The sequence below is a fragment of the Mesitornis unicolor genome, unplaced genomic scaffold (assembly GCF_000695765.1).
Source record: "Mesitornis unicolor isolate BGI_N332 unplaced genomic scaffold, ASM69576v1 scaffold23138, whole genome shotgun sequence".
NCBI lineage: Eukaryota > Metazoa > Chordata > Aves > Mesitornithiformes > Mesitornithidae > Mesitornis > Mesitornis unicolor.
The window spans coordinates 14,651-26,228 of record NW_010204167.1 but is presented as its reverse complement, the minus strand read 5'-3'; the positions used below and the strand labels follow the sequence as shown (position 1 = coordinate 26,228).

The 11,578-nt window shown below is 42.2% G+C and overlaps 1 protein-coding gene across 1 annotated transcript in view; it reads left to right on the top strand.

The window, feature by feature from the left end:
* Window positions 1-4,566: 4,566 nt before the first annotated feature.
* Window positions 4,567-11,578, top strand: part of EDAR (ectodysplasin A receptor) — a gene marked incomplete at its 3' end in the record, with an annotated part of 20,175 nt that continues 13,163 nt past the window's right edge. Inside the window, exons 1-3 of the mRNA XM_010190976.1 lie at window positions 4,567-4,628; window positions 5,286-5,408; window positions 6,492-6,673. Coding sequence (XP_010189278.1) covers window positions 4,578-4,628; window positions 5,286-5,408; window positions 6,492-6,673 — 356 coding nt within the window. The remainder of the gene's footprint in view (window positions 4,629-5,285; window positions 5,409-6,491; window positions 6,674-11,578) is intronic.

Here is an 11,578-nt window from a genome sequence, read left to right as displayed (position 1 = left end):
CGTATCTTCATGTAAGGTGAGAAAGCAGATTCAAAAATAGGGACTTCCAGGCGTAGCTTCCAGACAAGAGTCTGTAAGAGACAGATAGCTCTTCATTAGGCTTGATTGCCACCACGTTCTCAGCTCTCAGTGCATGGTGCCCCCATTAAGGAATCAAAGAATCTTTTATTTCCCCTCTTGTCAGTGCAGCTCCCACTGGAAAAAAAATCTTGTTTCTGTGCCCTAGCAATGTATTACTTTTCTGACAGAGTTGCCAGATCACAGAAGCAGTTTAAGTTTTATGTGTAGCTTGAGCTGTTCTCTCTTCCTTTTGATGTTTCAGGTAAAAGGAAGAAGAGAGTTGTATCATTTTAACAATTTTTACATCTCTCTCTGAGGTAATTCTTAAGGTATTTGTAAGGTCAAAGAGATAAAAACACTTATGGGAAACAGTTAGTTCATGTTGTCCTATTAATGTAATATTGTTCTGTGCAATATTTTTTCACAATAATACAAACCATAACCAAGGCTACAAAATAATTTTCTTCATCATCTCTGTGTTTCCATACTTCCATGCTGTTCCGTAGACTTTGCTTATGCTTTAAGTTTTTTCTCTCCTCAAGCTTGTGCTGCCATGATTGCCGTTTGGTGGTGGATTCAGGGAACCCTCTTTTTCTCCTGAAAAAAAACCTCAGACCATATCTCTTTTTATGAGACCAGAGTCAGACTGAGCTCTGCTGCTGAAGTCTAAAACCTGTGAGGCCCTGTAGTTAGGATTATATAAGCTTATCACAGCTAAAAGGGATTTAGCAGCCTCAGGAGCATACAAAGATTATCTGCTGAGCCCGTGCAAAAAAGTGTGATAATCTGTGGAAAAGGTGGTTCACAAGGTTTTTCTCATAAACCTCAGGAACTGCATTACTGCTGCTAGTGGTGGAGACCTTGGAAGTAGATTTGTGATTGATACCAATTTGCCAGCTACTCAGGAATTATGTTTGTAATCACAGATCTACTAACCCAACTGCTGCTTAGAAAACCCCAGAAAAGAAATGCGCATAGAGAGATCAAAATCGTGACGTCTGACACAGCAGTTGTGCCTTTCCCTCTCACAAAGTCAAGTTTTGTGTCCTTGAAGTAGATCTATGTCAGTGATGAAATTAAAGAAATGCAGAGATACCAAGGAAAAAAACGCTCTCTACAACATTAAGGATCATGTGTTTCTGTACTTCAATCAATGTATTTGTTTTCCTCCTTTTTTCAAACTTTTTAAACCAAGAAGTCTATGATGCAAAATTATCATTCCCACTATGTTAATGCTGAAGCCACAGAACTAGAATAACAGCTAAGATCATCCACTGAAAACTGTGAGCTTTATCTTGGATCATCAGCTCGAGTAACCTCGTTATTTGCACATTCCCTATGTTTACTCCATTTACCCGTGGATACTGTTAGTATCATGGCAGTGCTACATTATCATCTAAGTAGATTATCAAATTCAAAGGCTGACTATTGCAAATGATGCTTTTTATCCTTTGGAGAGCATGAAGTAAGAATTTTCTGCCTGGGGATATATTTTTTTTGTTGTTGTTTGTTTTTGTGTTTGTATCTGCCAGTTCTTGGTAAGAAGCCTCAAAGACTGTATAGAAGGGCCTTTCGTCTGGGAGGTGAAATATTTGAGTAATAGGGTTCCAGGCGTCTATTTTCCTATTACCCCAGGCCAAATTTGTGCCTTGCAGTCTACAGGAGAGAAGCTGAGACAAGGTGTCTCTAGCATTTTGTGCTGCGGTTGCCACTGGGAAAATAGTCTTCCTTTCCCTGTCATCTTATGTGTATGTTCTTAACAGCTATTAACGAATATGCCCTGGAAGGTGAATATGGCTGTAATTAGCAACCCCCTCTAGTCATGACGAGGCTTGCTGTGTGTTGCACACCTGATCCACAGAGACACAGGTCTGTGTTTTACACCTCCTCTCCGGAGACACCCACGCAGCCTAAACAAAAACAGGAGTCAGGATCTGCAGAGGGCTCAGCCCATGAGCTGCTGGAGATCCCAAATTGCTTAGGAACGATTGCGTGGTCCCAGCAATAATACGCCTCCAGCTCCTTCCCACTCACCTGCAGGAGAGAGTAATTTGCTTTAGTCAAAGCACGGCAGAATACAAAGGAAAGGTGCAGCTTCTGCTAATTCATTCATGCTTTTAATGATTAGGGGCCATAATAACTGGACCCTCTTTTTCTTGCTTCTTAACAGAAGCTGGCTGATTGTCCAAGCTTCGCATGTCTTTGAAGATGTCGGCTAGAGACAAAAGCAATCTTAGCTCTAGAAGATCCCTTGCTGTGTGGATGGGATTAATGCATGAGAGATAATACGGTGCAGATATAAATAAACAGCAAGCCAAAGAGCAGCCTGTCATGTCTTGGTAGATACCGTCAAGTATCATCCCAGATGGGGAGCTACCTAGGGTCCTACTGCCAGAAACCTTCTGCATCTGCCTTCCCTCACTCCTGTGTTATAAAAGTAAAATAAGCATTTTGATTTTTAGCTCCAAAGAAGGGGAAAAAAACCCACAAGACTATAACACTGCCAGTTTATGGCAGTGTACTTAAATCAGAGGTTGAATAATTAATATAACTTTCTGTTATTCCAGTTTGGGGGAAAAGTCTCCCCTGCAGTTCTAATCTGGCCGTATTCAGCACTTTGAACTGTTTTTTTTCCAGTTAAAAACTATTTCCCATATGTTTGACATATTGCTATGTATAATGACGGAATGCAGCGGGGAAAAAGTATGTTTACATACAAAACACAACCCCACATGCATATTTATATTGAGAGACAGAGAGATATTTTATGTATACATGTAAAACTAGACAGTTTCAACATTTTATGTAAATAAATGCCAAATGGATGGAGAAGATTGTATTATACATTAATGGGCTACGCTTCTTCATTACCATTCTTCAAATCTGGCTATGGTTGCATACAAGTACCTCAAACAGCAAACATCTGGATGGCTTGAAAGCAACTGGAGCATGTTTTTACTGTAAGATATATTCTACTGTAAAGTTACAGATTCAAGCTTTTCACTTTTCAAGTGAAATTTTTGGTCCTGGGGAGCCTCAGACCCAATTTATAACAAATGCGATCATTTTGCAGTATCAGTGGAGACACAGTCTTGATAACATTAATATTTAAAATCTAACAATCTCTTTTATAATTGGGATTCAGTTTAACAGACATATGCGTTAAGACTATATCCTTGGAACTTTTCCAAGCAACTGCACTGTCATAGCCAAACCCTTCATCCAACTCAAATGTCTGACAGTTTATACAATTGCATTACTATTTTCCATTTCTTACCTCCAGATTTAGGACAGTTTATCTCAGATTCTCTTTTATTTCTAGGTTTCAAAGTGCAATTTCCTGTAGAAACAAATATACTCATGATTCAGGTTGTCCACCCACCCACCCAGTTACCTGTCTCAGCTAGCCCAATTGCCGGAAGGAATATATAAAGCAAGTTCATAGCTTGATGCTGGAGTGATATTATCTTTGCTTAATCTACTTAGTGTTTAAAAATGTAAATGTAAGCGGCTATCTCAAATACCAGAGTGCTGCTCTTATGTAGGTTTGTATGCTCGAATGTGGCACAAAGCAGTAATTGTGCTTTTCTGGGAGACTAAAAGCCTTGCAGTTTCTGAGACCTGGAAAATTTAAAGAGTAGTTTACATCTGCTAGAACCAAAGTGTTGCAACTGTATCTATCTCAAACATTTGCAGTTTGAAGCTGTAAAGCCCCTAGAGCATATTATGTGCTGTAACAGTACCATTAAATAAGTTGTATCATGCTAACGAAATGATTTGTGCCTCCTTTTCCTGTCTCTTTTTTTCCGCTTAGAAAGAAATCCAGTACATGAATATGTAACATCAGCTCTTATTCAAAATTATTCATTTGAAGAAATGAAATAAATTAGCATGTGTGTTTATAACAGAGATTGCAGCCTTTATTTTCCCCAACTGTTGTAATAGCAATTCAAATACAAAGTTTGGCTTCTTCTTCGAGTCTAATGTCTTAAATCTGCAGTTTACTTATCAAGAACAAAAAGCAGCTGATGCTTCCTACAGAAGGCAGCTCTGGGCTTTTTTGGTGGACCTGCAAGAGCCAGCAAAGAATGGGCAGCCCTGGTGTGCCACTGATTTGCTCTGCATTTGGCCGCTCCATCCTCGATCTTTCCTAGAGAAATCTGATCTAGCGGGGTCAAGCACTAAACAGTGTGGAGACAAGCCAGGCTGGGAGGATTTCTAAAGCCATGGCTCGGAATTGGTTCCTCATCTCTGACAGATTTTTTATGAAGATTGCATCACTAGGCTTCCTGTTGCCATTGGTCTTCTCAAAATAGGTGTGCAGTGTGCGCATGTGTGCGAGTGCACGTGCACATCTCCCCTCTCTTTGCTTAGACCTCCGGGCATCGCTCCCATCTAACCTTTGTTCTGCCTGTGAGCTCTTCTGTTCTTATTTTGGCAACACGCTCAAATAGTTACTCAGGCTCATAAACAGTCACCGATTCTATCTGTCTTTTCAGGTAAAACATCAAGAGAGCATGGCTCACCTGGGTGAACGTAAATGGACTCACGTGTTCCCTTTTCTGGTGGTAGGTATTTATGTGCGCATGAGTCTCTCTGGCCTGCAAAGGCAACTGCATTCTGCTTGGGTCTTTGCAAACATCTCTGAATTGTCCTGGCACAGCTACAGGTGACTTAGGGACTGACCCCCGATGCAGTGATGTGTTTCCATTCAATAAAACACCTGGGCATGTGCTGCTAGGGAGGAGGGGGAAGGAGAAGGATCCAGGATGGAGCAGAGACCGAAGGCACTGGAAAAACCAATTAGCCTGGATGTCATGTGAAGCACAGCCCTGTGGTAGTGGAGGCCCAAGGCAGCTCATTATCTCCAGTTGTTATAGTTGTCCCTCGCAGTCACATTTAAGAAGGCTTGTTAGGGCTGGGAGGGGTGAAGCTGCAAACCCAGGCATTTGCTGCACAGGAAAGAATGAGAATTAATACGTCAGGAATCAGGGCCTTCGATACTTGGAGGAGTAGTTGTGCCAGCAAGCATGAACGTCAGTGCTCTGAGAAACTCTTAGCCTGAAGAGGCTGCTGAAAACCATCTCCTGCAGCAGCACTTCTGTTTCATGCTGCAACACCGGCCTCACTGCCTTCTGAGCAGCTGGGCAAGGGGAGAGGGCAAAGCGTGGGGGATGAAGGCGGTGGAAGTGATGATGATGCTCTGGGATGCTCTCTGCTGACAGGTCTCCCTGGTATACTCTGCCAGTGCCGAATACTCCAACTGTGGCGAGAACGAATACTACAACCAGACCACCGGCATGTGCCACGACTGCCCCAAATGTGAGCCAGGCGAAGAACCTTACATGGTAATTTCAGCTTCTTCTGCTGGTTGAGGGGATATGTATTAAGCACCAAATGCAAAAACCAGGTGCTTTATTACATGGTGGTAACAGGGACAGGAGAGAAAATGGGGAAGGACTGAGATGCTTACGCAGGAGTGCTGACCCCTGCGAGCATGCACACTGGGACACCCTATCCCAGAAGGAGCCTTGTTAAAAGTAGCATGGTAAAGAGGTAAGGTAGAAGTTTCACACACAGCATCTGCCAGTCCATTCTCATCTCATGAGTTATTTAAAAATCTGATGGTGCCGTTCCGGGATAGTGTGATAAATCGGTTAGTCTGGCATGCTTGCTGGCCCCCCACATGGGAAATTTAATTTTACTCTCCTGCTAAGATATTTTGGCACTAGAGGAACTTGGATGCTTCTGCAACATTTTAAATTATGGTTCCTAAGTAACCATTTGATTTACAGCAGATAATTGTTGCTTATTAAAAAATAAATTACTGAAATCCTGTTTGGTTTTAATGGAATAAACATCCTATTGCAAGAATTTCACACAGTTGGTAGTCCTGAACAAGTATGTTTGAATAATAACTGGTTGGTTTTAGTTTTATTTAATCTAAACGTAATGTTCAGCTGAGACATGTGAGTTCAAGGGTTACAAAATCTCATACAAACGTTGCCTTTTGTGATGTTCCCTCTGGCCTCTCCAAGCATGAAAGCAAGATCGCTGATATCCCTGCTGCAACTGTAATTCCCCTGTAATTTGCTTCTCTGCTTTTCAATTTTCAGTTCACTTCCTAGCTGAGCAGCAGCTGAAATCCACTTTCATGACTTGCTGAAATTTTATATAAATATCAATGGGGGGCCACTGTCAGGGACCACAACGTTCCGGGTCCCCTTTTCCTCTCCAGGACATGGCGTACTGGGTCCTTATATCCCTCTGTGGCCTTTTTAGGGCAGATGCTAAGGGACCAAACAACAAATTGTTTTCCTTTGGTATGACATTGTCCTGCAAAGCCCATGAGCCAGACTATGAATATTCCATTTTTCTAGAAGCTTGCATGCAGCACAAGCCTGCTTTTTGGTGACTTTGTGCTGTTGCAGACATGTGGATACGGCACCAAAGATGAGGACTACGGCTGCGTCCCCTGCCCTTCGGAGAAGTTTTCCAGAGGAGGCTACCAGATATGCAGGCGGCACAAAGACTGCGAGGGGTTTTTTCGAGCCACGGTCATGACGCCTGGTGACCAGGAGAATGATGCAGAGTGTGGGCCGTGTCTCCCGGGGTAAGGATTTAACCATGGACCTTTGCTCTACCCAACGCACTGTAAAATAATTTTTTTACGTCAAAATCTCTGACAACCTCTCTTCATATCCTAACTGGGTGTAGGTACTATACTGGTGAATTATGCTTTTCGATCTCTGCTAAAACAACACATTTAAATGTTTCTAAAGCATCAGTGAACTTGGTATATCAGAAAATGTCATTAATCTTACTGAAGTCTCACTGAAAAAAAAACTGTTGGGAACAACTAGAAAAACTGAAACTTCTCCTCTTACTAGAAGTGGAAAGGGAACAGCTCACAGACCCAAGCACAGGTGCTCAGTGTCATTTTAGATGCTCTAAGAAATCCAGATTGGCCTCCAGCTGAAGTTGCAGAGGGCCACCTTGTAGGTTCTGCATCCTACAAATGAGCCCAGTGAAGATGCCCAGGATCCATGGGTCCCATGGATCCTAGGCTCCATGCTGGCATTGTGGCGTGTTTAGGAACATAAAATTTCTCCTCTCCAGATGTGATTGCTAACATAGCTTTTAGGTGCGATTTACCAAGGCATTTTTAGTATCTCAGGGTCTTTTCCAGCCAACAGAAAGGGGTCTAAAGTGCTGCTAATGTGGGGTGTGGGGTGTGTGCTGTTCAGAGTCAAAACAAGTTCCAGGGCTGGCTGAAGGCACTTAAAATAGATGCTGTTTATTAAGTCCATTTTTTTAATGATCTCTTATGCTCAGTATCATTCTGATAGTAATGGTGAGAAAGCAATTGCTACATTAAATATGTCAGCAATATACTCTTGACCATATTACCTTTTCAAGTTTGAAACCAAAGCGTGCATTTGCTTTCTCAACATATTTTTTTGTGGATTAAGTAAACACTTTAAAACACAATCTCACCTTACATACCTTTTCAGTTTCTGCCAGTGTGCCTCTTTGGTTTAGAAGTGTAATTCCTACTGACATTTGGCTTTTGTGCAGTTTGCAGGCACTGTATAACCCACACTACCTATAGCGCAGGAAACACTGTTCAAGAGCCCTGCAAGCTTCCAGGTTTATAATATATGTCAGTGAGTCTGTGTGAAATTTTCACAGTTTACAAGTAAAAGGAAGGACTTGTCTAGCTGCCAGCCAAGCAAACTGATGATGTGATTTGAAAAGAGCTCCCTCTTGACTTCCCCTCATACATCATAAAGAGCAAGAAAGTTAAATAGTGGCCACAGTTGCTGTTTTGCAGTTTTTGTCAGGACTAATGAGGTCACCCAGGTGGGAGCAGGGTGCTAGCAGAAAATAATCAGCTTGCACAGCTGGTGCTTGGGGAGTAATCTCAAAACATCGTGTTTGCACAGGTGTAACCTGTAGCAGAAACTGGTCTGCCGGAACCTGGCTGTGTGCCACACCACGTGTGACTCTCAGGTCCTGGAATAGTTTGGCAAGGCCAGCAATTAAGAAGAAACACCCTCCTACTCAGAGCTTGAAGAGATTACATTCTCAAGATAAATTAAATACAGGCTGAAAGAAGCTCTGAGCCTGCCTTGTGACTCCTTGTGTGTCTTAGAGACCCCCAGAGGTTGCTCCTATGTGATGGGGGGGAGAGATGCAGAGCCCCATCAGAGCAGAGAGCTGGCGAGCAGTGCCGACTGACCAGCCACCTTTCCTCACGGTCCTGGTGGCACAGGGACAGCCAGGTCCCCCAGGGGAGTGGCAGCTGGCAGAGGCCTCCCAGTAGCCCTCAGAGTCCCTGGATCAATGGGAGGGAATTGCTAAGGTTTCCATTTTCAGAGGACTGTGCTTCCGTAACACGCTGCAGACCTTCTCAAGGTAACAGCCCACCTGCTATATCTAAGGGCATCTCATCTCTGTGCTGTTTTTCACCAGCTCAGTAAAACAGCCTGAGGAAAAGATAAGGATGTAGTACATTCTGACCAAAAGTTTTCATGCACAACAACGCTGAACTGGCAGCCTTTTCCCACAGGCTACAAGTGCCCTCCTCTATAATTTGCCTTAAAATAGGTGCTGAGTAATATATTTTTCATTCAATATTTTTTTTCAGTGTTACTGATGATCAATCTTAGGGAAGGAGACATTTGGAACAAGAGCATGGGTCACCCACTGCTTCTCTGTGTCCAGGTTCCCTTCCGTATAAAACAGGAATAACATCATTCGTCAAACTCACAAAAAGCTTGCAAGACTGTGACCAGGGGAGAATTTAAAACTTTAGATCCAAAACTGCGATCCTCAAAACCAAAGTTCAGATGTCAGTGAACTCTGGAGGTACCTCCTGGGACACTGCAGGCTTCATCCTCTACTCCTGCCCAGAAGCTCTTCCATCATGGTAAATAGGACAGGTGAAGAATGTGGAAATTAGGTGCAACTCAGGCCATTTCCCTCGATGGGATGATCCATTATGTGTTCCTGGAGTGTGACTGAGATCATCACCAACTGGAAGCAGCCACAGCAGGTCAGAGCAAGGGTCCCTCTAGCCTAGCCATCTGTCTTCAACAGCGTTCATAAGTAGAAACTCACAGAGGAGAAAGAACTAAACAAGTGCGTGTTATAAGTCTCCCTCATGCTGTCCTAGAACTTTCAGCTCAGAGCAACACCATGGTCTCCTCACAAGATGGAATTGCAGAAGAATAATTGTCTTTTAAAATGTAATCAGAGATGTCTCCACTACTGAAACTTCCCCTTTTAATGTGGTAGTCCATGGTTACAGCAAATCCAGGTTCAATTCTCTTCTCTGAGGTGTTTTAAAATAAGGAACAAACTCCTTTCTTCTGTTTTCTGCATAAAAATGGAAAGAAAGCCAGTGGCTTTCTAATGAAATGAAGTCCCTCCCTGCAATTCTGGGTAAGGCAGCAGATACATCCACCATCACCTCCCTGTGGTCTCCCTGCAGAATGTCCCATGCTGAGAACAGCCCTCCCTAACCCACCCCACAGTCCTGGGTGCCCTGGTCCCTGCTGAAGAGTAGGCCTAAACCTGAGGCCAAGTCCCTGAGTGTGACATGATACCACCAAGGTCAGCCCGAGATAAACCACCATGGTGGTGAACAGAAAAACACAGGAAAAAAAAAGTCCTTTTTTCAGTCTAGCCTTTGCTCTTGGATTTTTCCTGGGACACTTCAAGATCTGAGCCTGGCAAGTGCTAAGCAAAGAGAAAGAATGAGCTTCATGGTGGAAGAGCAACACCATGAAAATCCATTATTTCATTTCTAGGCCACTTCTTCTCTGTAGTTAGTGATATAAAGGGATGAGATATTGCCAATATTGTCTTTAATATTTGGCGTGTTGCAAAGTAGCTGGAGACACAAATCTGTTTCCAGTGCTTCATAGAGGTGAATCATAGAATCATCGAATTGTTATGGTTGGAAAAGACCTTTAAGATCATCAAGTCCAACTGTTATCTAACTGTGCTATGCCCACTTCTAAACCTTATCCCTGAACACAGTATTTAGATGGCTTTTAAATACATCCAAGTCTTTAATGTTTGCAGCTGCAGAGCTTCCTACTCACATGAGTGAGCAGTTGCTTGCCATGAGCATCCTCTTCAGTTTTATTTACGCGTCCTCCACCATTCTGCACTGTGGCGAAAACCAAGAAATATTCCACCAGCTTGATTTAATTAACTGTTGAAAGGGTTGTTTGTCTTTCCTAAACCACTATGGCTATTAGACTGTGGATCCTAACTGTCCTGTCTTACTTTAGATGGATTTATATGTATCTTTGGCCTGCCAATCTTTTTTTTTGTGGTCTGGCAGTCATTTCCTGCTTATTTATTAACTGCTTCACAATCTAATGTTACACAGGCCACCATAAGAGAGGAAAGATGAAGTTTTGCTCCTGAGAGAAGGATAGAGTGGCAGGTGGGGCATGAGAGACATTTGAAGGGAGTAGTGAAGATGAATCTTTTAAAACCAGTAAGAAAGAAAGGAGTTTGGTTTACCTACTCTCTCAGGTACCTCCAGCCCATGTCCCTCCCTTGCATCTCCACTTACTCCATGTCCTGGACCTGTATCTGTTATTTATAGGCTGGGTCATCCATTAATGACCAGCTGATTTGGGTGGACAGTTTCAGCAGTAATTTCCTAACAGTGCATATATTTTCCAGAAAAAAAATGCATGCATAGACAGGTACATAAGAGCAGAAAACAGATTCCCTATTGTGTAAAGCGTGTTGAGTACCTGCCTACATAGAATGGATGATTAATTTATTAATTTCTTCATTAAAATTTGTAGTGATTTACAAGTGATTCATAAAGACATATCCATGGCATTGACTGTGTGTGATTTTGATGTAATTTTCTCATTAGGTTGCCTGTGGATCGAATTCTTGCATAACCAATTACCTTATTCCAACACTAACTTTATTAGCAGCCCAGAAGTTCAAAACATTAAAACCTTTTCTTCTCGCTTTAATTCCACTATCAAGGACTAACATTAACTACACAGCAAGGAAGTAAAACAAGCATACAAACAAAAACCCCAATGTGTAAAACCTAATTTGGTTTTCCCTGTAAGGGCGGTGTTTTCCTGTATTTTTTATTCAGATTTGGCTCTAGAGTTAAGGAGATTATTCTTATAGTGCCTGTGAAGAAAATTAGCCAACTATATCCAACTGGTGGTCTTGCCTGAAAGATTACTGCTTCAAAAAATAAAGTTGCCTTATTTCGAAAATTCTTATTTCAGGGCTTGCTGTAAACTGCAGGTTGAACTCAGCAGGGAGAATAATGTTGTTCTAGGCAATGTTACTGCTTCTTGTCATGTAGGCTTGATGGTTGATTAATTGCCTTTTAGGAGGAAAGGAAGAAGAGAAACACTGTCTCTCTTCAGGCAGATTTAAAAAAAGAATAATCTTCGCATCAAATTGCTTATAAAAGTTTTTTTTAAATTATTTTATCTCCATATAATTGCTTGCTGCT